The 25,575-nt window shown below is 48.2% G+C and overlaps 1 protein-coding gene across 3 annotated transcripts; it reads right to left on the bottom strand.

Annotated features, from left to right (window-relative positions):
- Positions 1-981: 981 nt before the first annotated feature.
- Positions 982-24,189, bottom strand: lgr4 (leucine-rich repeat containing G protein-coupled receptor 4). Of its 3 annotated transcripts, none has more exons than XM_047042855.1 (19): positions 23,823-24,189; positions 23,420-23,717; positions 15,346-15,417; positions 11,841-11,912; positions 10,954-11,025; positions 10,059-10,274; positions 9,250-9,321; positions 8,004-8,072; positions 6,871-6,942; positions 6,500-6,571; positions 6,282-6,350; positions 6,085-6,156; positions 5,907-5,972; positions 5,671-5,742; positions 5,463-5,534; positions 5,201-5,326; positions 4,747-4,832; positions 4,555-4,608; positions 982-4,308 (listed from the first exon to the last, which is right to left on the bottom strand). In XM_047042855.1, the coding sequence occupies exons 2-19, from the start codon at positions 23,605-23,607 to the stop codon at positions 2,933-2,935; spliced, it is 2,898 nt and encodes a 965-aa protein (XP_046898811.1). In that variant the 5' UTR covers positions 23,608-23,717; positions 23,823-24,189; the 3' UTR covers positions 982-2,932. The 3 variants fall into 3 exon arrangements, with proteins under 3 accessions (XP_046898811.1, XP_046898812.1, XP_046898810.1); XM_047042856.1 differs by having other exon boundaries at positions 23,420-23,714; XM_047042854.1 differs by having other exon boundaries at positions 23,420-24,189.
- Positions 24,190-25,575: the final 1,386 nt, after the last annotated feature.

Raw genomic sequence — 25,575 nt, 5'->3', positions numbered from 1 at the left:
GGTACATGTGCCACGGACTGAATGTGAACTGGGTGAGATGAATTCACAGGTGAAGCAGCACTTCCCTCTCTGCCCACATGATCGCTCCGAGGTCAACAACGCACAGCATGCCAACAAACGCACCCAGCACGCCAACAAAGCCACACACACCATGCCAACAAAGAGCCCAGCATGCCTGTGGTGCTCCAATGCTAGGGGGAATAGCAGAGAGGCTGTCAGCAGGCTGGTATTAATGTAACAAAGCCCAGCTAAGGCCAGGAAGGATGCAGGTATGTGTTTAACGTGCGCAGAGCAGAGAGAGGGGTGGTCATGCTTGGAAAAGCCTGAATGTCCCATTAGCCACAATGTGCGTCTGGGAGGGGAATTGATCTGTGTAAGAGAGGGTTCCTGGGTGACTTATTGCCTGTCCCTAAGGATGGCAAGCCAGCAACTGGCCATCATCTGCTAACCTTGCATACTCAGTGGCATGTACTGCCACACTGAGGGTGTCAGGCCAGCATGTATTCTTAATACAATAAATATAAGCATGAATGTGCCCATCTGCGCCATTGCGTGCCATTTCTCAAATATAATGTGCTGCCTGTTTTTGAAACTGAAACCAGCACCTATCTACACAGTGAAGAACCTCAGATGTCCCAACTGTCCGTACCTCCAGTCAGGGGGCTATTTTCCACCTGGGGCCCAGTCAGAGCTCTCCTCACCTCAGCCTGGGGAGTCAGCAAGCATGGCAAGCTGGACCCTGGGCTGGGGGTCATTTATAGACCTGAGGGTATTCAAGAGGACGAAGGAGCAGAAGGTGATCCTTGAGACAGAACATTATACCACACACACACACCCACACACACCAACAGTCCAGACAAGGCCTCTATCAGGGCAAAAGGTGTTTCTCTTGATTCTCTGCTGTCTGTCGGTTCTCTGCACGGGGAACGTGTGTGTGTGGAGGTGTAATTCCAATTAAAATAAAAGTGTCATGAACAGAACTGATTTGAAAGCAACTTTTTAGTTTATATATTTTGGTTTAGAAAACAAATCACAGTATACAGTACATACATTCCTCCCACAATTTGCATTGAACTAAAAGCGTGACAAATTCAGTGACAATGTACAACCAGAAGTATTTAAAGCCTACCTCTCAAACAGGACTAGGACAGACGGTCTAAAGCACTGCCTGTAGCCATTACAGAGGAGGAGGTAGCTTTCGTGATTACACAACGCATCCCATTTGTGATTATTGGTTTTCTACAGCATCAAAAAATAATTTACAAACTCAAACACAAAACACAGAGATTTGGAATTTTCACAAACAAAAAACAGACAAAACGAGAAATAAAAATTACATTTGGTTGGTGTTATAACTAGACACCCAGTCATACCGGTCACAACTCCATATCATTTCATGCATGAAACTCACAGGCATGAATCTACTGGATCATTTCACAAGTCAATTTGATGTATTATAAGGACATGTGAGCAAATAGTTGACGGGGAGTCAAGGTTTCCCTACATTCCTGAGTGAGCATGAACATGATGTACACTTGTGAATACAGGCCCTCTCAGCACCCTCTCAGCACCCACACCTCCCTCAGCAACCCCTCTGCTGTACCACATCCTCCTTACACTCCTGACCACTGAATAGGTGAATAAAGATGATCTTTAAAACCGTATTCATGGTCATGAGAACACACATTAGTATAATGTAGATTCACTTTGGCAAAATAGTTTTGCTTTCAGAGAAGCACCCACATGGTTCATGTCTACCATAAAAAATGAAACCCTTTTTATTTTACCTACCATTACTACAATACAATCTGTCTAACGACTCTCCTGTGTGTAGGATTTAACATTCACCACTAGGGGCGCTACAGTCTGTGGGTGCCTGGGATAATCATTGCTTTCTACTTTCAGGGCCAACTTTCCGGCATTAAATCACCATTACCCACATTTATCATTTGTCTCAACAAACAACAATAAACTATATCAATGGCAGCTAGATAAACTACTGCAGCAATAACTCTTTATCTGCTCTTCCCATATGGCTTCCAAGTCTGATCACTTTCAGCAAGGAAACATTTCAGATTCTCCTATTTTGCATTTATGTCAGTATCTGGCAACCATAAGGAAAATGCATGCGTAGTATGTGTGTAGTTTAAGAGTGTAGATTTAATCAGGGTCACATTCAAGGTCAACGGGGCAGGTTGAAATGAAGACATTCTATTCCATGCAGTATTCCCGTGAAGTATGTGGTACATTCACACTGAAAACAATCAACAACACTAGAATGAGGACGATTACATTTGCTACATGTACATACAAAACTATATTAACAGAGATTATGGCTAGGCTTTAAAAATCGACTGATCATGAAAAAAATAAAATAAAAAAAGCTTATCTTTATATATCGATCTATTGCATCCTTGTAGAAGCTACAGGGAGAGACAGGAAGCGCCCAGCCAGATACTTTTGACCTCGGGTGACTTTTATATCTGACCCAGGAATAGGCACTGATGGCATGAGTTCCTCTTTAGATAATAGGGTGACTGTCTGTCTGTCTTTTGTAAGAAACACGCACTCACACACACACACACACACACGGTTCACAGGAACTGGTTTATGCTCCTTTAGGGCAGACTAGATCCTGGCCCAACGTCTTCCGTCTCCATGCACTCTGAGTCATGGTAACGTTCCCTTTTTGTGATTGGTTGAGTCTCTGTTAACACACCAATGTGATTGGTTGAGTCTCTGCACACACAGCGATGTCAAACAAGTGCTTCCTGAATGATCCGAGTGCAGGGCAGTGCGTATGCAATGTTTTACTGTGTCAAAGTGTTTCTACTCGCTAAGGCGTCGAAGAAAATCATGAGATTGGTAGAAACGCATGCACAGGTACACACGCACACTTTTACACTCACACATTCCGCACACTCTTCCGCCATCAGTCTTTCACGCGAGGTATGTTGTATGAGTAGTGGACGAGGGGCAGGCCTCTGCTCTGACAGAAGCAGGCTCGTCCACAGGCCTGCACCTGGTCCGAGCTGTCCGACACAAACGAGTCCCCCTCATCTGCGTACTCGGACTGGGCCGAGGGCGTGCCGCTGTCCGCCCAGTAGCCCTCCGCCCGCTGGCACGCCCCCGCCCCGGCCGGAAGGGCGGGGCAGCTGTGGGACTTCACCAAGTGTCTGCAGACTGAGGAAGAGGAGGATGAGGAAGAGGCCCGGGCGTGGAGCGCCGCAGCCTCGCACTGCTCACACACCCTCGCCTCCCCGCACAGCTGGGAGTACGCCCCACAGTCATAGCCAGCAGAGTCCCCGCCCCCCACGCCCTGACCACACCCACCACCCTGCCCTGGCCCCGCCTTCACACCCCTGGCCACTACCACCCGGCCCCGCAGCCTCTGCCAGTCCTCCCTGAAGGCGGGGCTAAAGAACACGTACAAGACCGGGTTCAGGCAGGCGGGCAGGGGGAAGAAAATCAGCGTGACAGACTTAGCTATCTCAGGACCTCCTGCGGCACCGGAGGCAGCCAGCAGGGGGGCGAAGGAGAAGGCGGCGACAGGACAGAAGAAGATGCAGTTGGTGAAGATGAGCCAGGCGACGTGGCGCAGTGCCCCGCTCTGCTCGGGGTCGGCCAGCTCCGTGCGCCCCAGGCGGCAGTACAGCCGCGTGTACACGCCCGCTGTCAACAGGTAGGCCAGCGCGTTGAGCAGCACCAGGGCCACCGTGACCCCCAGAGCCGGGCCCTCGCCCCCGGAGAAGGGCAGGCAGAGTGGGGAGGCCGAGGGCTGGCTGGAGCTGATCAGAGGCAGGCAAGCCGCAGCTGCAGCCAGGACCCCCAGTAGGCCCGCGGAGAGGCTGATGCGCCTCTCTGCCCCCCTGCTCCTGCGCGGTGACACCGCCGCCGTCTTCCCCAGCAGTGGCCAGACTGCCACGCTACGCTCCACCGCAGCCAGAGGCAGCAGCAGGACGGCCCACTCGGAGGAAAAGACCGCCAGGACTCCCGTGACCCGACAGCCCACGCCCGTCTCCCACCACACTCCAAACTGGGAGAAGGAGCCCCAGGTGGCTACGTCCAGCACGCTCAGCACCCCCACGTAGATGCCGGTCAGCAGGTTGGCCAGGGCCAGCAGGCCCATCAGCAGCCTGGCTGGGGGCAGGGAGGCTGGGGACGAGGAGCCCGAAGGCAGGGTCCGCTGGCTGGAGAAGGTAGCAGCCAGAACCAGGCTGTTGCAAACCAGGGAAACCAGGCAGATGAACCAGACTGTCAGGCGGATCATCCAGCTACCCAGGAGGTGTTCACACGGCTTGAAGGCTCCTGGAGGGAGGGAGGGAGGGAGGGAGGGAGGGAGGGAGGGAGGGAGGGAGGGAGGGAGGGAGGGAGGGAGGGAGGGAGGGAGGGAGGGAGGGAGGGAGGGAAAAATGAGAAGATAGATGGAGGGAAGTCAATAGAATGGGGGAGAATTTGTTTTACAAACAAATATCTACTAATAATAACAATAGTAACACTAATATTAGCTGTGTAACGGATGCAGACCGAAAAACAACATGGTGACAGAGCTACCTGGTGAGGGAGAGCAGTGCATAACCATGCTGATTCTCTCCACAACTTCTCCACCTGCAACACACAAGGAAACAATGCCCACTTCCTGTTTACCCTCCAAATCACCCCGTCAATGAAAAAAACAATAATGTATATTATATATAATATTTCTTCTTTTATGGGCAGTGATGGTGAGGTTGCGAGTCTCCTCACCTGCAGCCGCCTCCGGAGAAGGACTCACGATGGAGTCACAGCCCACAAAGGCGCAGCACTGGTAGGCGTAGGGCACAGAGATGGACCTGGGGGTCACAGAGCAAACACTGATGAACAAGTCTGGCTGGAGATCAGTCTGACCCACATCTCCAACAGCTTCACCTTTACCAGACCTCAGACTTTACTGTATCAGACAGTACTGGAGCTGTGCCCCAATGTGAATGACAGACCAGCAGTGTGAATGAGATCCTGCAGCAAGGTTACAACTTGTTAACCAAGACATCTCTTTATTCCATTCCAAATTATGTGTCTAGGCCTTAGGTCTTAGCCACTGGCAGACGGGCAAGAGAAAGGGTGGTAGGAAGGTGGTGTGTGTGTGTTGTTTCTGGATGAATTCCGAGGTGTGTGTGTGTGTGTGTGTGAGCATCAGGGTGTGTCCTCCTGGGATACTGACCTGAGTCTGGGCAGGCTTTTTGCCGTCAGAATGCTCTTCATCTCCAGGTTCCCTGTCAGTTTGAGCTGGTTCACGCCAGTCAGGCCAGCGGTGGGCAGGCTGGTCAGAGAGTTCAAACTCAAGTCCCTGCAACACAGCACACACACACCACAGGCTCCCATCACCCGTCTGCATACTAGCCCAAGCGTCTCACACGCATGTACACCACCATGTGGCGATGTGAGGGACCTGGCGTGAGGTGAAGGTAAGAGTCTCTACTCACAGGTTGGTCAGAGAGGCGAGGGAGAGGAAGGCATGCCTGTGGATGCTTCGAATCTCATTCCTACTCAGGTCTCTATCGGGGACAAGATCGAGCCGCAAGGTTAGAATGTGCATGTGCCGTGTGTGTGTATGTATGTGTGCATATGTATGCAGGTAGAGTATGTATAGTTTTTTTTTCCTGTGTGGCGGTTAAAGGGAGGTTAACTCACAACAAGCGCAGGGCAGAGAGACCCTGGAATGTGTGTCTGTCTATCTGCAGGATATGGTTGTGCTGCAGGCTTCTGGAGACAGCAAACACACACAGAAGGAGAGAACAGACCATGTGGGTGATGAGGGAGCATACACACATTAGAGATCAGGCGAATGAGTGAACGGCTCGGATTCCTTTTGAGCATTAAATGTGGACATGCAGTGCGTGATTGTGTGTGTGTGTGTGTTGACTCACATCTCCTGCAGCTGGACGCAGCCCTGAAGGGATGGAAGCTCCTCGATCTGGTTGTAGGACAGGTCTCTGCAGGAGCAGAGGAGGAGGCAGAGGGAGGAGGCAGAGGGGGTGGAGTCAGTTAAGTCTCACAGTGCCAGGAGTGGAGCATAATGGACAGAGGTGTCTCATGGCCACTCACAGAGTTCTGAGGAGCTTCAGGTCGTCGCACAGGTCAGCAGGAACCGCAGCGATGTTCGTACCAGTCAGGGTGCTGGAAACGACATGCAGATATAAAGACTATTACCAGGGTTACGACATCCTCTCTCAGCGTGTCACACACACAGAACACTACCACAGATGGGTGTTTCCTGTCCTCTGGGGGGTGTTTTTACTCACAGGCTCTCCAGGTTGTTGGTTCCAGTGAGGACTGGGAACTCCTGCACCTGACTGGCTCCTCTGAGCATCCTGCAACACAGCAGGTCCAACAACACATGCCTATCAGCTACATCGGAGCTAAGCCAGTAGGTCAGTAGCTTTAAGAGATCTACATCTTCTTAAAATTTGTTCATGACCTAGAAGCTGACCAGGTCAGGGCTGGGGGGGGAGGAACTTACAGGGAGTGCAGGTCTGAGAGGTTCTGGAAGGCCGAGGCCCCCACGGAGGAGAGAGGGTTGTCGTACAGGTGGCTTGAGTAGGGAACAGGGGAGAAGAGAGAGGAGGAGGGGCACAGGAGAGGGCAGTGTGTCAGGACTCATCCACTATGCAAGAATGGCACCATCTTCTGGACATGTATACCCAAAGGCACACTGATATACAGTACAGTTCCAACTTGCAATGCCATCATTACGTGTGCGAGAGTGTAAAATAGGGAGAAAACAAAAACAGAAAGGCAGCAAAAGTGTGTGTCCATTTCTGTTCAACTTTGTTCTAAATGTGGGTTGGAGGTATAAAGGGTCATAGTGTCGGTACAGGCATTTGACCTTACATGGTTCTGAGAAGAGGGTTGTTATGGAAGGCTCCTTCAGGTATGGCGGCTATATTGTTGCTGTGGAAACCGCTGGAGAGAGGGAACAGACCCAGGACATGGTTAGTACTCCTCACCCCTCTGCAACAGGCCTCAGAGTGAGGGTAGGTGGTTTAGTATCAGGCTTGCCATTTGAAAAGATGACAGGCTGGTCCCAGTACTGTGCTTGTGGTCTCTAGTGTGGGTGAGAATGACTCGGCTAATGCCACAGCCCTCCTGTAGATGGCATCTGTTTATTTGCAAAGAGAGCTTGTTGACGGTCGATTTTCAGACTATAATGTTTGACGTTCTGTGCCTATGCCACAGCGGTATTCACCAAAGAAAGAAACAGGCTATCAAGAGTCGACAGGATCATCAGAAAGGTCACATACATGGTACACATCAAGCCACATCTCACAGCTGCATAACTGCCATTCTAGTAAACAAATCCTGATGTTCTCTGAAGATTTTTTTGAATTTGATTGTTACATGACTACTACATCGATGTGACCTCAGTTCAAAGGCCGTGTGAAGAGTGTATGGTGAGTGGCTCTAGCACTCCCAGTCAGCACTTTGACTAAGTAGAGACAGACAGATGAGAAACCAGACTTGTTTTTCATCTAACAAAGGGTTTGGAGCTGTCAGGGTGTCCTCCTGAGTGAACCCTGAGCGTCTCCTCGCCTCGTCGCTGACAGACGAGAGGGGAGGGGAACAAAAGGGGACTAGAAAGGAAAACAGATAGAGTGGTCTGTGTTCTCTGATGCTCCATCTATCTAGACGCCCTCATCAATCCCTCAGCTACCTCACACACACACACACAGGCGTTAGGATCTCCCTTTTCTACCCCAAACACAGCCTGACACTATCATACTGCAGAGGGCACCTAAAGTCCCTTCTGTCTTCACTGTATTAGAAAATCAGCTGTTAATACAGGGCTCCAACCACACTACAACTTATAATTAAAGTGGCATTAGGAAAGCGTAACAAATGGAAGGGAATAGTATGATGATGAAAGCAGTCATTAAGGAGTGTACTTCTCTTTAATTTGCTTAGTGTGTGTGCATGTGTGTGCGTGTGTGTGTGTGTGTACTGGGGGGAAGGGCCACCATACTCACAGTTCTTTTAGCTTGGGCAGGGCCTGGATGGCTTTGGGGAATAGCTTGATGTTGTTGAAGTTTAGATCCCTGGAGAATGACAGGGAAAGAGGAGATCTTTGGCTGTAGATGTATATTACACACCTCACTACCACGCCACACCCATGCAAACACACAACATTCCAATATCACTATCTGTTTGTTCAAACCTTATGAAGCCCTCAGAGTACATCACTACATATATCATTGTCATAACAGACAGATAACATTGCTCACAACATTGATATTAACAGTTGTTTTTATTCTGCTATTACCCCTGGGCCAGTGGGCAGCTGCTAAGGAAAGACCAGGCTGGCTCTAAGGTCTGGTGTCACAGTGCTGCCTCTAATGCCTGAAGTGTCACAGTGCTGCCACTAATGCCTGGTGTGTCACAGTGCTGCCTCTAATGCCTGGTGTGTCACAGTGCTGCCTCTAATGCCTGGTGTGTGACAGTGCTGCCTCTAATGCCTGGTGTGTGACAGTGCTGCCTCTAATGCCTGGTGTGTCACAGTCCTGCCTCTAATGCCTGGTGTGTCACAGTCCTGCCTCTAATGCCTGGTGTGTCACAGTGCTGCCTCTAATGCCTGGTGTGTCAAGGTGCTGCCTCTAATGCCTGGTGTGTCACAGTGCTGCCTCTAATGCCTGGTGTGTCACAGTGCTGCCTCTAATGCCTGGTGTGTCACAGTGCTGCCTCTAATGCCTGGTGTGTCACAGTCCTGCCTCTAAGTCCTGGTGTGTCACAGTGCTGCCTCAAATGCCTGGTGTGTCACAGTGCTGCCTCTAATGCCTGGTGTGTCACAGTGCTGCCTCTAATGCCTGGTGTGTCACAGTCCTGCCTCTAAGTCCTGGTGTGTCACAGTGCTGCCTCTAATGCCTGGTGTGTCACAGTGCTGCCTCTAAGTCCTGGTGTGTCACAGTGCTGTCTGGAGACGGTGGCCAGCAGGAAGTGAACACCGGGAGGGCAGAGCTGATAGTCATCATGGACTCCGCTCCATTTATCCTGGAGCAATTACAACAGGAAGTGGACACACTGACGTCCAGGGAGGGAGGTGGGGGGTGGGGGGGCTCACAGATGTACGCACGCATCCACTCTCACATGCAACGGGAGAGAAAAAGCTAGTGAGAGAGAGAGGGAAAGAGTGTGAGAGAGAGTGAGTATGAGAGAGAGGGAGTGTGAGAGTGGGGATAGGGGGAGCAGTACAGAGTGCATGCTACACTGTGAACTCACAGGGTCTCCAGGTTCTCCAGCCCAGTGAAGCAGTTCTCTCCAATCTCAACAATCCTGTTGTTGTGAAGATGCCTGAAAAACAACAAAAAGGCATCCTTCATCCTCTCTACCTTCACAAAGCTGTTACTTAGGAGACGAGACATCTTAGGCTTGAGATGTTTCCGAGCAGAAGAATACAAGTGCACACACACACACGCGCGCACACTCACACACACACTATAAAACCAAACTTTTCCATACACCGCATGGCGTCCGATACACTGTGGATGAACAACACAGCACTTCCATATCCCCCAGGCTCCCTGTCTGACAGTAAAACTCCTTCAATCTCTTCCCAAGGTAAGGCCAGGGTCCTGTGGAGCCATCAGGGAGAGCACAGAGCTGTGATCACTAAATCAGCTGTCAGCGTGAGCTCAGCTCTCGTCTACTCAGGTCTGTCTACGCCTGATGGATTCACAGTCTCTTCTTCCTGTTTATTCTCACTGCTCCCCGGGGACACAGGTTTGTCCGATCTTCCTGCAAATGAGGCCCGCGGGCACTGCCATTCGTCCGTGCGTGTGCGTGTGCACGCGTGCGTGTGTGTGTGTCCCAGAGTAAGTGACGTAACGTATGTTGATCTATTTAGTTGATAACTCATCTGGTTAGAGACAGAGAGGAGCAGGATGGGTTGTCTGGGTCAGATACTAGCATAGCTGCGGTCAGCCCCACAGTCGACCAAGAACCCCGATGGTGCAGCTCCTGGGTTGTTTATTTGAACAAGTGATTCAGAGCCACTGAAAGGAGACAGTGGGAGGGGAGCCTGTACTCACAGCACCACCAGGCTACTGAGGTTGGCGAAGGCGTGGTCGGGGATGACAGGGATGCGGTTGAGGGCCAGGGTCAGAGCCTGGAGATTGGCCTGGTGCCTCAGAGAGTGGACGGGGACCTCCGTGAGGTTGTTGTCGTCCAACCAGAGGTGGCGCAGCTGCTGCAGGCCCTCAAAGCTGTCCTCGGGAACCACTGTGATGTGGTTGGCGTCCAGACGTCTGCGGACGGAGGGAGGGAGGGAAGAGTGAAAGATGAGGTTGAGGAATGAGATAAGGGACTTTTCCATGATCAATACCGCATCAGCAATTTATGACACGCAACAGTTCAATTCCACAATGTGTTGACGGTGATGCAATCATAGATCGATATGTTTCCTGAGTCGTGGCAGAAAAGCATACTGCTCCTGTTGCTGGAGCACCTCTAACACTGCACCTGTGTCTTAAAGCATAAACCACCACGATCCAACTCAATCCTGACTGCTAGTCTACTGTGTTTTCTGATCCTCCTCTTCATTCCACAAACTCGAACCAAGTTTCCCCTTGTTGTGCTCTCACTCCACCTCTATCTCTATTTCTCTCTCTCCCTCGACATTCCCTAGGAGTCTGTGTTGGAAGCAGCAAGGACTGTTGATTGACATCTTGTTCTCAGAGGTTTCAGACAAACCCTGCCCTGCCAAAAAGCATTACTTCAGCTTCAGACCTTAACCCCCTGGGAGGGAAAAAAAGACATCTGTAGAAAAAGAGAGGGAATGAGAGAGAGAGGAGAGAGAGAGAGGTGAAGGCAGAGAAAGAAAGAGAGGGAGAGAAAGAGAGGGGGGCCATGTCCTACTGTAGACCCAGGCAGTCAGAGAAAGACACTCAAAGAGACAGAAAATGAGACATGGAGGTTGATCCTCACAGAGACTGGAGGGCCTGGAGGTTCTTCAGAGCTGCACTGGGAACGGTCCTCAGCTGGTTGTTCTGTAACATGCTGAGAAATGGAAAACACATGAGGAACCTGATCATAGTACATTCTCATCCACTGGTACAATTTTTCTGGTCTCCATGGTGTTACTGGTCTCCATGGTGTTACTGGTGTCCATGGTGTACTTCCAAGTGTGTACAGTAGTACAACAGTGATCTACAAACTGCAGTATGAGGTGGAGATGAGCCTCTGAATATCCAAGGTATTAGAAAAATGCAGCTTGGCAACAAATACTGTTGGGTAACAATGTTGGGGGAACTATAGGAATAGGAGCAGTGTGTGTGTGTGTGTGTATGCCCAGTGACAATGTCCAATATCATATGTGTGAATCCTACAGTCTGCACTGAAGTGCAAATAGCGGTGATAGTTGATAGTTTTGCTACACCACCACTTCCTGTGTGCTACAAGAACCACTTCCTGTGTGCTACAAGCACTACACACACACAAACACACAACATGAACGCTCACACTCTCAGGAAAGAGCTGGTCTGTCTCACCTGCTCTCCTGAGTCTCAGTCACTGATTTACTACCCTCTGATTAACGACAGTGAAAAAATACTGTATCTGAGCTGTTAAACAATTATGCTTTTACAGTGACAGTTGAAGAACCGTGTGTATGAAGTGTACAGTAGGAAGTGTGTGTGTGTTTGTGTTCATGAATGGGTGTTTGTGTGTGTGTGTTAGAGTGGGTTGTGGCCTAGGTAGGCCAACAGGACTTTGGACTCTTGGCTCAATGCAAAGGTAGAAAGGGCATGGCCTTATATGCATGTGTCTGTGTGTGTGTGTACGTGTGTGTGTCATGCAATGAAAACTTAACTTACAGGACTTTAAGCTGGTGGAGTCCAGACAGAGCTTCAGGGTGGATGAAGGAGAGATCATTTCCTGCCAGCCGTCTGAGATAAAAGAGAAAAAAAAGAGATAACGCAAGGGAGAGATTATGATCACAAAAAATGGTCAATCATGATTGGCTGATAGATGTTGAGTGTGGGTCATCATTGGGTCAAATAGTCTAAATATCAGTGAGAATTAGAAGAGTAACCCTTAACTGGAGGAGTCCAGTGGTATCAGGCCCAGTGTGACACCCAGGGACGTGTAAGTGAGATGGCTTGTTGTCACTTCATATGACACCCCGGACATGTTACGACTGGCTCCACCCCCCCCCCCCCCCCTTCCTCAAACAACCCATACTCCCCTCCCCCCCCCCCCCCCCCCCCCCCTGGGGCCCATCCTCTCCACCTCCCTCCCAGGAAAGCTGCTGGCACAAGCAGTGTGAGGGGCTACTTCCATCCCAGCGCTATTTTTGGAAGAGAGTTCGGCAGTATGAGGTGACTGCAATAGGAAGTTGTAGCATCTACTTAGTTTGAATGCACAAGTCAGCCTAACTGCAAGCTCGACCTGTATGTAAATTTAAAATAACTGGTGTGAATGAGGACAACGTGAGAGAGAGAGAGAGAGAGGAGAGAGAGAGAGAGAGAGAGAGAGAGAGGAGAGAGAGAGAGAGAGAGAGAGAGAGAGAGAGAGAGAGAGAGAGAGAGAGAGAGGAGAGAGAGAGAGAGAGAGAGAGAGAGAGAGGAGGTGGTGGTGGGTGGTGGCTGGGCTGGAGACATAGCTGGACTCCATATCAGGTCTAGAGAGATTAGCAGGTGATTTATCACCATGTAACTGGAGTCCAGAAGCCAAGCTGGTCACAGTCAGCCCAGGCCCAACCACCCCCCCCACCCCACCTCAGAACCCAGAGCTGCAGGGTGTCAGCCTGAAAGCCAGGAGGTGTTTGAGGAACGATCCATGCTACCTCAGACTGGTACAACCAACCCCCCCCCCCCCCCCACCATCTCATACAAGAGCACCCAACGTCTACAACCAAGCTCATGCACAGACCCTCTGCTTCACACCTGACCATAACCCCTGACCTGGTTTAGTCCTTCCGGAACATTCTAACCTAAATACAGGCACTGTTAAGACCATGCAAAGTATGGATGTGGGGGGTGAGGTCAGCTTAAACTCTTCCAATAAGTATAAATAATCCTGTTTCCAGTGCTGGAGAAGGCTGTACCCAATTAAACACAGCCAGAAGTTACTTGTGTTACAGAAGAAAAGTGTTGAAGGGCAGAAACAGCATCCTACAACATGCTGCAAGCTAAAGCCCAACCATGGACGACTGTGATCACACACTGTTTACATGACACATAGCTGTTGTGGTTAACCATAATTGTTAAATTAGGATTTGAAACCCTATATGGCTGTCAGGGAGAGAAACACTCGCACTCTTTCCTTATCTCACCCTCCCTTGGCTTGACTTGGCCTCCAGTCAAACCAACAGTGATTGCCTCCCAGCAGTAGTTTCATCCAACAAGGACAGTATGTTTTTCCAGCCAACCCTCCAAATCCACCACACATTCAGTCACCTCTGGTTACGCTGTAGTTGACAATTTGTCTGTATAGAATAATGATATAATTAATGCAAATCGACAAACTAGCTTTGAATATTGCCAGTATTTTTACTTAAACTGGCTAAAAGTCCTGGAACCTCAAAGCAGAAGGCCCAGTCTATGACCTCACCGTACCGCACACAAACCCGGCAACAAATTGTCTAGGACATCCTTCATGTGGGTTAAGTCCCAGTCCGCCCACTACCTTTCTCTCAACACGCGCAGAACCCCCCCCTACCCCCCAAGGCTATGCTGAGAGGAAGAATGTGCTTAGCCTTGTTGAGGAAAGACTCAATCCTTCTCCTCTCTGCAAACATGCCCTTAGACATGCTACTACACCCTCTGGCCGAGTCACCGGAGGCCCTCACCTTCAGGGAACAGGAAGGAGGCTGTTTATTTGTTTATTGCCGGTACACATTCATACACACACATATACATACATACACATTAACTATATATAGTGTATACAAATTACAGATGTGTATAAAACACAAGGAGGTTGAGAGAAATGATCCACATGTAGGAGTGTCAATTCCATTGATTGACAACCGCAGTGGCAGATCCTCGATCTAACATTGTCCTGCACTGACAGCTGTGGCATGCGCACCAACGTTTCCACAGGTGTCATTGAAGCAGGAGAGAGAGACCTACAGGCATGGGGATACCTTGAACACCAAAACATAATTAGTTAGAACATTGGAGAAGTTCCGTGACAAAACTCTCTTCCTCCCTCTCCAAATCTCCCCCTCTCTCTCCCCCTGGGCAGCAGTGTAGTGACACTGGGAGACTCTTAAGCAGGCCTGCACACACAGAGCAGCCTTCTGAAGATCCATCAGCCTGATCCACCTGAGGCCCTGTTCCACTCAGAGGTTAAACCAACACATCAGTGAACCCAGGGCACCTGTCAATCACAGGTGTTCCGGAACGCCGTAACAGTCCCTGAATATTTCTGTTGGTTCTACAACATTCAGAGAACAGCTTCACAGCAGGGTCTGGGCAAACACAAATTGAAAATACTATCAAATACCTGATGACTTAACGTTCACACAGTGGAATAAAAACAATGGAACTCTGAGGTACATTTAACACCACTCACATCCTTCCTGTTCTTGCTCCAGGTGTGCTTCCTAGTCTACACTACACATGACAGGTCTGTCTAGGAGGGCCCCTGTGTCAGGGGAAAGGTAACAAGGAGCAGTAAGAGTGTAGCTAGACTGCGTTTTTTAGCCCCAGTTGTCATGGAAACCATTGTTTTGCCTCCTTCCTTCCTGCCTTGTGCATTCCTCTGCACAATGCGATGAAAAGTAAATTGCCCTTCGACAAAGCAGACCGAGTAGTGTTTGTAAAGGACTAAGGAAAGCTAAGACTGGTCTGGATGAAAGATGCATGCACTGTTTCCAAAAAAAAAAAGAAAAAACACAAACCGCCACAAAGAGCTTTCAACCCTGGAAGCCCGACATGTTCACTGCTGGTCATTCTGAATTCTCAGGGTATGTTACCTGATATCAGCTAGACAGATCTTATCTACCAGCTGAGCCAGACAGAGGGGATATTTAAAGAGTAAAGAAATGACAAACACACAGGCAGATTAGATAGGGACGCTGAATGGAGCCTTCAGGGATGTGATATTGCCACCCGGCTTAATTCCTAAAAAAACATTTCCAACGGGGAACGTATCGCGAACACGTGCAAAACACGCAGCGTGTCAAACATGACTGCTTCGTTGATAAGTGTTCTTTATGCGGCTGTCAACAGCTCACTGCTGTGAGACAAGTGGAGCTGAGAAAGCCAGTCGACTGGTAAACGCAGCAGCATACAGTCGACCTACTGTAGCGCAGGGCAAACACGGTAAAGCGCTCTCTTATGACGGCATGGGGAAACAGATGGGTGTACTCACAGCTCCTCCAGGTAGGGCAGGCTTTTGAAGACAAAGGCTGGGAGCTCTGTGATGTTGTTCATGCTGATGTCTCTGCAGAAGAGGAAACACAGGATGAGATGAAGGATGACACTCTGGACCTCAGTCGTTAGGAAACACTTGAGATGGTTCAATAATATCGAGTCTAACAATGCTGATATTGTTTGCGTGCTGTAACCTCATAACCGCATTAAGCACAAACTCATTCATGGGGATTTGATTACATACAACACTGTTTTGAATTCCAGGTGAGAGACTATAGGTTAAAGATGAAGTATTAAATAAAACCAACAAGTATTTTAGCAGCAACTATGGCATTTAACATAGGGATCATTTATGGCAGAAGGGAGATATTGTTAGGGACACTGTCAGCCTTTTTGGATTAGCCTTTCTGACATTAGTCCATACTATCATATAGTGAGAGAAGAACACCATCCTAGGAAAGCAATCCTACAATGTGATTATTAAGAAGAATACCCCTTTATTAGGACTGAAGCAGTACTACCTAAACCTTTGTCTGAAGAAAGGTTTCAGAAACAGCACGATTCTCGACAGATTCTCCCATGGAGACAACCAAAGACCTCTTTATGGGTATTTTTTTTTCTTCTTCTTCTTCTTTGTAGGAGCTAGGCCCAGGGGATTCTGGCACTCGCTCTCTCTGAGCCCCAGGAAACACCGACATGTAGCAGCAGGACAGGTATGCACACATAGGAGACCAGCGTAATAATATGGGACTCCAGATATGAAGTACACAGAGACATTAACAAGGTGCTAATAAGAATGTTCCAGCACAACAGCACCAACAATATCACATGACTTTACATCCAAATGCCCTTTTTAGTGAAGTAAAACAACGTATCACATTTTAAGACACAATTTTGCAATTAAGGAATACTGGAATACAATGGAAGCAATAAAAGGAATATTGTAGATAATATTATTGTATAACTGAGCTGGTTTGCCTTCATTAAAAAGGACAGGGATAAAACAACATCAGCAAAAAAGGCTCTGACACCAGTTAAATCCATCCACTGTCAGGTCCTCAGAGAGGAGCTACAACTCAACAGAGACAAGCTTTTAACTCTGGCCGGCCATCTTGATTAAGAATCCATTCACAAGCTTCAAAGTGGAGCCCGTAGACACCAGATGTGGAGATGGAGCACAACAGGGCTGAAAAAACATCCTAGGTCCCTTAATGAGGCAAAACTCCCTCCTAAACAGAGAAGTCATCTTGTATTTCACTGCCAGACGTCTCCAGAGCAGTGTGTGCGTGTGTGTGTGTATGTGTGTGTGCACGCATGTGGCTCTTAAGACCCCCAGAGGATCATTTTGCTCTGCTCCTGCTTAGTCACTACACATAGCAGACACACACACACTTATACCCCCCACACACACACGCATACGCACACGGAACATACACGGATCATACACGCAGGGAACACATCCATCCATCCACAACGGTAGGTCCCCAATATAAGCCCTCTGCTATCTTCCTTTACCATCTGGCTTATTCAATTACCTTATAGCTCTCTTTACAATGGAGCAGGACTCCTTGATCCAGCCTCCCCCCCCCCCCTCTTTCTTTATCTCTCTGCCAGCTCCCCTGGTGAGGCTTAGCAGACTGCCGGTGTGGGGATGTCACCGTTGGTGGTCCCATGGATACATTGAGACGTGTTGACAGTACCCTCACATGTCCACCCGCACCATGGAGCATCTTTCACAGGCTGTCGGCTGTAGGCTGAGAGCGAGGGCTAGGGGAAGGACTAGCGGAAGGGCTAGGGGAAGGGCTAGCGGAAGGGCTAGGGGAAGGGCTAGGGGAAGGGCTAGGGGAAGGGCTAGCAGAAGGGCTAGGGGAAGGGCTAGGGGAAGGGCTAGGGGAAGGGCTAGCAGAAGGACTAGGGGAAGGGCTAGCGGAAGGACTATGAGAAGGGCTAGGGGAAGGGCTAGGGGAAGGGCTAGCGGAAGGACTGGAGGATGGCTGGGGGCGCTCAGGAGACATGATGTGGAGAGACAGAGGAGACCAGGGAGAAAGACCAAGGAGAGACTTGTGTGGACAGAGAGGGGAAGATCAAGGGAGGACCCGTTGGACACCAGAAGGAGACCAGGGGGAAAAGGATGTGTCTGTTCAGCAGTTTAACTCATCAGGACCATTCCTGCCTGTCAACCACTGTTCTGAGGGACCCTTTCAAACGCAGCTATGGTAAAATGTTCAAATATTACTGCAGAATCCCTTTTCTGCATCTTCATTTGACCAAATAAAACCCTATTGATTCCTCTGACCCTAAAAGAAACCTTTCCTGAAACTCTTTCCCAACTATGTATGGAGAATGTATCAAAATGGCATTAGTTTACTGCTAAACACTATTCACTGGAGGGAGAGAAAACAAGCGCCAGGAAGAGGCTTCCATCAAGTCTCGACAGAGCCCTTCTTCAGACTCTTCTGGAGTAAAGTCTGCCAGTCCTGAGCTGATTTCAATCCTTGTTCTGCTACGACAGGCTGGCTGAAACCGCAAGGCACCAACACAACTGAAATGAAACATGAGCAGTTCCCCACCACAAAACACTTACCACAGTTCATTTATTTTAGAACAATGAGTACCCGTGTGTCCTCGGCAACATGATCAACTATGTGTCAATTGTAATTAAATGCCTCTCCTCAGGCAACAAACTTGGAGAGTAAGACAACCCAGTCTAAGTGTGTGGTATGACAGGGAGCCATGCTATCTGTAAAGTGGCTCTCTGGAGGGCCTTGGTTGGTTAGGGTTAGGAACCTGGTTAGAATCTCAGCCAGGGTTAACGTTCCCTCCCAATTATACAAGCTGCTGCCGTTAGTCCACAGACCAGATGAGGTCCTGACCAAAGCCACAGCACAGCCACAGGGGCATACATTAGAGAAGAGTGTGTGGAACGTGTATGTGTGTGTGGTATGTGTGTGGGCGGGTAGGACACTGGCACCACAGTCAGGAAGGAGAGGAAAGTAGCATGCCAGGAACAGCAAGAACAGCCAGGATTGACAGGATGACGGGGCCAGATAAGGCTGGTGGAGGCAGAGAACCAGAGGTGTCGCTTACTGGGACTCCCTTCTCTGTGGAGATCTGAGGGCAAGTGTGAAAACAGCCAGATCTCATGCTCGTATAGTCTGACACATTGTCTCTCAGGGACTGATAAAACAAAATGTTTAAGGACTTTATTATTCATATGTATACACAAAGTCCAAAATGTCTCCCTTTCTTGACCAGTCCTCTGGTTAAACTCCTAATCGACAGGAATCCTGTAATTTGTGTTTAGGTGTGATGCATTAATGAGTCACCAGGAGTATGACTAACAGGACTGCTGTTTGGGAGGTGGTCTCTGGTCCTGTATACCACCTATAGAAAGTAAGCCCTAACCCCCCCCCCCCCCCCCACGGACTGTTGTTTCTCATTGACTAGTGAGGTGACAAAGGTGAGGACTGGAGAGAGGTGGGTCTGACTGAGACCTCTGGAAAGGAACAGCCACACGGACAGCTGGCTGGCTGGGTAGCTGGATGAGTGCTGGCTGGCTGGCTGGGTAGCTGGGTGTGTTCTGGCTGACTGGCTGGGTGTGTGTGTGCTGGCTGGTGGCTGGGTGTGTGCTGGCTGGCTGGCTGGGTGTGTGTGTGCTGGCTGGTGGCTGGGTGTGTGCTGGCTGGCTGGCTGGGTGTGTGTGTGCTGGCTGGTGGCTGGGTGTGTGCTGGCTGGCTGGGTGTGTGTGTGCTGGCTGGTGGCTGGGTGTGTGCTGGCTGGCTGGGTGTGTGTGTGCTGGCTGGTGGCTGGGTGTGTGCTGGCTGGTGGCTGGGTGTGTGCTGGCTGACTGGTTGGGTGTGTGCTGGCTGGCTGGCTGGGTGTGTGCTGGCTGGAGGCTGGGTGTGTGCTGGCTGACTGGCTGGGTGTGTGCTGGCTGGCTGGCTGGCTGGGTGTGTGCTGGCTGGTGGCTGGGTGTGTGCTGGCTGACTGGCTGGGTGTGTGCTGGCTGGCTGGCTGGCTGGGTGTGTGCTGGCTGGTGGCTGGGTTGTTGTTGTGTGTGGGTGCTCTGTGAGTACACAGGGGGTGAAGTATTTACCACTTGGGTAATAGGGCCATCTGACCCACATAGCTGGAACGCAAACAACCGTCCTGGTCAGCTAGCACGTCTGTATCAAAATAGTAGAAGAGTGAGAGGACGCTAATATGACAGTTAGGGTGAAATTGAACAACTCTGTTGTTGTTCAGTGAGGACTTTGTACCTATGTTTACTGTCAGTTTCATTTGTTGCAAAGCCTGTCTGTGTTTATAACATAGAAAGCCAAATACAGGGAGAAAGACAGAAGAGGGGGAGAAATAAAGAGGGATAGATAGAGAGAGAGAACAGTGTGTGAGAGAGAAAGAGAGGGAAAGAGGTAGGCTAAACATTCTCCCATCCAGCAGTCATCCTGTTTGTGAGCGGGAACTGACTGGCTCCTTTCACCTCTACTGACCACAAACAAAAGTGTCATTCAGCATAAGATGGATAGAGGGCACCAATGGTAAGTATGCTAGCTAGACCACTGGAGTGAAAGACCATTAGCCCCCCCCCCTCCCTTTTCTGTGCCCCCTCCCCTCCGCCTGTGGCTACCCTTCCAAGTCCCAACTTGTGCTTGTTCATGCTATGAAAGGACTTCAATTGAGATGTGGGCCACACTCTCACACCCCCTCCTGTGCACGCATACGCGAGGGCGTGCACATGCCACCAGTGTGCACACTCCCGGCCCTGGGGAGGCTTCGTCTTTTGTCACTCATCATATCATGAGTGCAGATACCAGGCAGAGCCCTAGCTACATTAAAGGACTGGAGCGGGGGACAGGGCAGGACAGGGTGGGGGTTGGAGGGGGCCGGTGGGGGTCTAGTGTGCTGCTGGGTCGAGGGGCCCCCTTTTCCTCTTCCAGGCCCCCAGCTTCTCTGTCCTCACCTGTTTCCCTCAGGCACGCCTGCTTCCATTTCAGCTGCCAGGAATGACTTCATGGACACACACCAACAGGCAGCCCCCGCAATCACACAAACCCAACATCCCTCCACAGTCCCCCCCCCACTGCCACAATAGTCTCCCCCCCATTTTGCCCCAGGACCAATGCATGGGGCTAACACAGCACATCAGGCACTGTCAAAACAAAGAAGACAAGCCTTCTCCATTTCCTATGTGCAGCAGAGCAGCATATCTTGAGCAACAAAAAATCCCATGCTGGACGTTGGGCTGCTACTTCAGAAAATCCACAACTACCAATCAACTACAATCCTACTTCTCATTGCTCTCCATCCATCCAAGATTCCCCTCCGTCCCTCTCTCCACCCCTGTTCTTGTGTTGCTGCGGTCATGGCAAGCAGCGAGTGGTGGAGGGAGAGGAGAGTAGTTGGAGTAGGTACCCAAACAAAGCCAACCTTCTGGGGAATCATTTCCTGGCCTGTGGAGACAGACGAGCCTGCAGTGTTCCTGTAAGGCAGCTGTCTGGAACGGAGCTGCTTCTGGCATCATCCGCAAGCGTGTGTCTGCGTGTGACCATCTCCATGTTCCTCTCCATCAGTCCAGTCCTTAACACTAACCTCATAGGTATGTCAGACCGCTCTTTCAAGAAACATTCCATAGAGGTTGGTGTGTGAATATCTATCCTGTTTGTCTCCCTTGTTTTTGCAATTAGCTTCAATCTCAGCACCCCCCCCTCCATACCATTTCCCCTCTCCTTCTGAAGCAGCCTGACAGGAGAGAGGCTCCACAGCTGCTGTGTGTCTCGTTAATCCAGTGTGATCCCTAACCCGGCCGATGATCTCCATACAAAGGACCCGGGGAAAGGAGGGGGACAGCAAGAGTTCAGGAGACAGAGGGAAGAAAAGAACCTCCACAGTAACAGAAAGAATATGAGAGAGAGACAAAGAGAGAAAGTGAGGGAAAGAGAGAGAAAGAGAAAGTGAGGGAAAGAGAGAGAGAGAGAGAGAGAGAGAGAGAGAGAGAGAGAGAGAGAGAGAGAGAGAGAGAGAGAGAGAGAGAGAGTGAAAGGCTGGCTCTCTAAGAGCGTGAACTGGATTTGTCACATAGTTATGAGCTGAAAAGCATTAATTAAGTAGTATTGATGGCCTTGCACAGAGAGAAAGACAGAAGGCTTCACACATTCTATAGTAAAAACATGGCACAATGTGTTGACTCAAGGCACTGCTTGATACCTGGTGCACTACACTACCAACTATAAGAAAACAGCATTTAGAACATCTGAATGACAATGGTGTGGTTGAAACACAATATTTAAATAATATAACCTATATTATTAATTAACTGACAGATGCATCGGTACTGGTTAGGACAGAGAATTACTGAGGACATGTTTTTACTTGTACATGTTTGAAAGAATTGGAAATAATTTAGTGAATTCTCAAATTTTATAAAACAAAACATCCTTTGAGTACCAAACCAATGATCTAGAACAGAAGGTTTTAGCATGTGTTTTATTTTTTGTTCTAACAAAAAGATCCATAACAACACTGTGGAGTTCTGTCTGTTTTCTCCAGAGTCCCAGTCCCATCATGATCGTATTATCCACTCCTGGTTATCAGACTATTCTAGACTACAAAGAAAATTCTAGAATACTGCCATGTTCTGGAACTGAAAGAATGACAGATCAAAACAAAACCAATCCCAGCCATTCTGAGGGTGTATATGTAATCAAATAAAGGGGTGTGAAAAATACTTGTGAATATTCATTCTTAAATATAGATACAAAGTAGATGTCAGATTGATCCTGTCAAGGTCACGTTTGCTTCCTGTTCAGCACATTGGCTCCGTCAAACCATTGCACAACACACAGGCCCTCTTACACAGTAGGAGGGACTACCTAGCTGATGATTGACTAGCACTTTGTGAAACAGTTAAGGCCACATAACGAGGGATGGATTAGTTTCACTTCACTGTAGGCCCATGGAGTAATAATCAACTAGTGTGCTCACCCTCCTCCTCTCTCACAAACATGGCGGGCTTTACATACCATGTTACAAAGACCTGAAGAGATTTTCAACCCTGTATGCACTTGTTTATTTTTGTGTTTACAAACACTTCTTACTTCAGTTCCACGTGTGGGGTTAAATTGGAAACATCCTTTAAGATTAGGGCATTTTCCCATAGTTATTATTTAGACCAGCTGCCTGGGAGAGCCGTAGGGTCCTACCGGCGACGTCTATAGAGATTGATCCTTTATGCATGAGTGCTGATGGAAGTTTTGCTCATAACATTCACTTTCATTGTCTAATGATGCTCACAGCTACATGGTGGATTTAATCCACCAACATTTGCATGAAAAGCCAAACAATAGCCACCAATCTTGGTGGATGGGGATGATATTTGATATTGTCCAAGTTGCGTGTAGTGCTACTCATCCCACTATAATTTTTGCAAACAACCTCTGTTAGATAAACTAAGAATTTAATAAAGACAGGTCCTTGGCCTCCCTTGGGGACATGTTGGAGCACAGCTCTGCATGCTGTGGGAGCGCGTGCGGTTGTGTTTGTGGTTGAGCCCAGACCTGCTTTTCAAATGCAGGGAAAGTTAAGGGTTAGGGTGCTTGTGGTCTCACCAGGCATCTTCCCAGACAAGGATGATGCAAGAATGAGAGGGATGATGTCCAAAATCAAACCATATGCATCATGTGAATGATAGTAACAAATGACACAATGATCAGATACAGGCAGACCTTTAGAATCATGATAAGTTATCAACAATGGGATACTAGAAGAACAAGCATGGCAACCAACAGAAGATTACATGTTTCTGTGTTTGTTTAGCTGCATCGGCAAGATAAAGTATTGGCCTACTAAGAGTTATTTAAAAGTCACACTCAACACAATGGATACTGTTAGGCTAAAACGTTTCCATTCATCATTAGTAGGCTATTCGTGCAAAATACACAAGAGTAGCCAACCTTGTCTGTATATCTGACAAGAATATGAGTTTGTTCATGGACCTAACTATTTTAAACGGAAAGGCCAAGAGGCAACATTTTTAAACGCCAAGACCGTGTGAATGTTAGTGACATTTTACTTACAGGTAGTATGTGAAGGCGCTGAGACCAGCAGGGACTGTGGTCAGACCCTTCCCAGAGCAATCTGCACCTCCGTCCTCGTCGCAGCTGCATGAGGGCGAACAAACTGCCGGAGTAGACTGCCCTTGACCAGCGGCACCATCATGTTGTAAACACAGCCACAAGAATATCCAAAAGGCAAAAGGACGCATTTTCAAGTTCGCTTCAGACTGGGCAACAAAGGCCTTTCTGGTAATCTATTCCTGTTCGTCGACTTTTCATGTGGCACAGTGTAGCAGTCTGTTTTTCGTATAGCCTCCTACTAACACAAGGAACACAAGTGTTAATGCATTGGATCAGGCACACCTAAAAATGTCCGTTCCGTTCACCTCTTTGTCAAACGTGGGACATTATTTGAGCGGTTTACCTTTGCGGGTTAATATTCCTACTTGTGTGGCGCGATCACTACCCTATCGCTGGTCCCATGAAAATAAAGTCGGCTACCCTCGCACCCCATATGAGAAATCGTCACCTACGCTTTTTCCGTTTTCGTTGTCCCATTAAATAAACAGAACAGGCGTAGGCTATTTCGTGCTTCCTTTAGAATGACCACTCAATAGATTGTTGAATTTGAAATAATAAACATAACATGTCGCATTTTTATATTGTTTTCCCTCTCCTGATTTGTTTCCTGTAGAAAAACACAGTCAGCTTTCAGCCATTCCTCACGTTTCCTTCCTTTGCTCCCCCGCTACCACCAGCCCGCTTTACTTGCTCGCTGTGTAAGCACCCTACCGGACAACCTGCCTTATGATGCGATTCATAGGGTAGGCCTGCTACAACCATGCATATTAACTTGACAACGTCACTTTTACAAGTAGCCTACCCTAAGCGCAGCAACTGTAACTTCAGAAAAACTTGAAATGGGCAAACATTTAGGCCTACTTTATTGCTCTTTAAATGCTCTTTCAGTTTTTATTCATGTAGGCCTAGTAGCCAGCATTTTATACACAGTGGTGTAGTTACCAGTTACACAGGGGCGCAGAAGGCGGGGGGATATGTCCCCCCTAGTTCGTGACCCTGATCCCTCCCCATGCACACACACACATACTTTTGATAAGAAAAATAAAACTGATGAGCTGTAGTTCCTACCCAACACCAAACATGCATTTTCTGCTGTCTCCCATTCACCCCATGTGCAATACATTTCGCACTTTTGAGTGTATGTAGCCTACTGCTATTCATGTTATATCACAATGTCCGAATGATTAAATGAAGGATAAATAACTCATGCACTGATTTTAGTTTCTAAAACATTTCATTTTAAACATCTTTATTATATTATTATATCTGCCTGGGTTACCTTTGTGCACATGTCCCTTTTAACCTTATGATCGCATGGTCAGGTGATATTAATAAAAACTATATTATAGTAGCTCAGCAGACAAATTAAGCTGACAAAATACAATCAATACAATTTTTCACAAAGCAGACAATATACTTAAATTCACATACCCAGCCAATGTTTAATGCAATTGTCAAAACATTCCCCCCATATTTTGTATCTTGTTTTATTGTTTTAATAGGGAAATAATCTCAAATAGGCTAAATAAGTAAGTTGTTTCTTCTGTAAAGTGATAAATGCAAAATAAGAACAGGACTTACTGGACTGGAGGTGAGATGAAGACTGGTCTTTCAATCAAAATTCACAAGACCTTTACATTAGTAGATATTTGTTGTTACTAACAGACATGTTATATTGCCCAGGCTAAAGACAACTTATCATGGCCTGATGTTTTCAGACAATTTCTGGTGACAATGAGACAGGCCAAAGCCTATACAATTGTTGATTAATTTGTGGCTTCCTAAAAAGGCAAAATCCCATTATTAATTTTAGTGTTAAACCATTAGCTGAGAGTATGTTAAATACTTCATGAAGCATAGTTGTATAAACTTGAAGGACAACACATCCACAAACACTTCACATACACACACACAAACAACACAACCACCTACACACAAACACACACACTGCAGTCAGTGATCCATACTATAATATAAATATGTTTATGACTCAAGCAAAACTATGTGCATGCTTAGGCCTATCCCTGTTGCAAAGATTTGTCCAAATCAAGATCCGAGTTTTTTATATAGACATGCTTGAGGACAACTCAAAAAGA

Source organism: Hypomesus transpacificus, chromosome 19, assembly GCF_021917145.1.
Source record: "Hypomesus transpacificus isolate Combined female chromosome 19, fHypTra1, whole genome shotgun sequence".
NCBI lineage: Eukaryota > Metazoa > Chordata > Actinopteri > Osmeriformes > Osmeridae > Hypomesus > Hypomesus transpacificus.
Note: the sequence above shows the minus strand (reverse complement) of the source record. Positions and strands in the feature narration are given on the sequence as shown.

Bases quoted from the DNA above. Each gene is read 5' to 3' on its own strand.
- lgr4 (XM_047042854.1), bottom strand. From the start codon at position 23,607: ATGCGTCCTTTTGCCTTTTGGATATTCTTGTGGCTGTGTTTACAACAT. The intron at 6,943-8,003 runs GTGAGTATGGTG...CCCTCTCTCCAG, and splicing joins CTGCCCAAGCTAAAAGAACT to CGGTTTCCACAGCAACAATA. The intron at 4,309-4,554 runs GTAGCTCTGTCA...CCCTCCCTCCAG, and splicing joins GCACTGCTCTCCCTCACCAG to GAGCCTTCAAGCCGTGTGAA.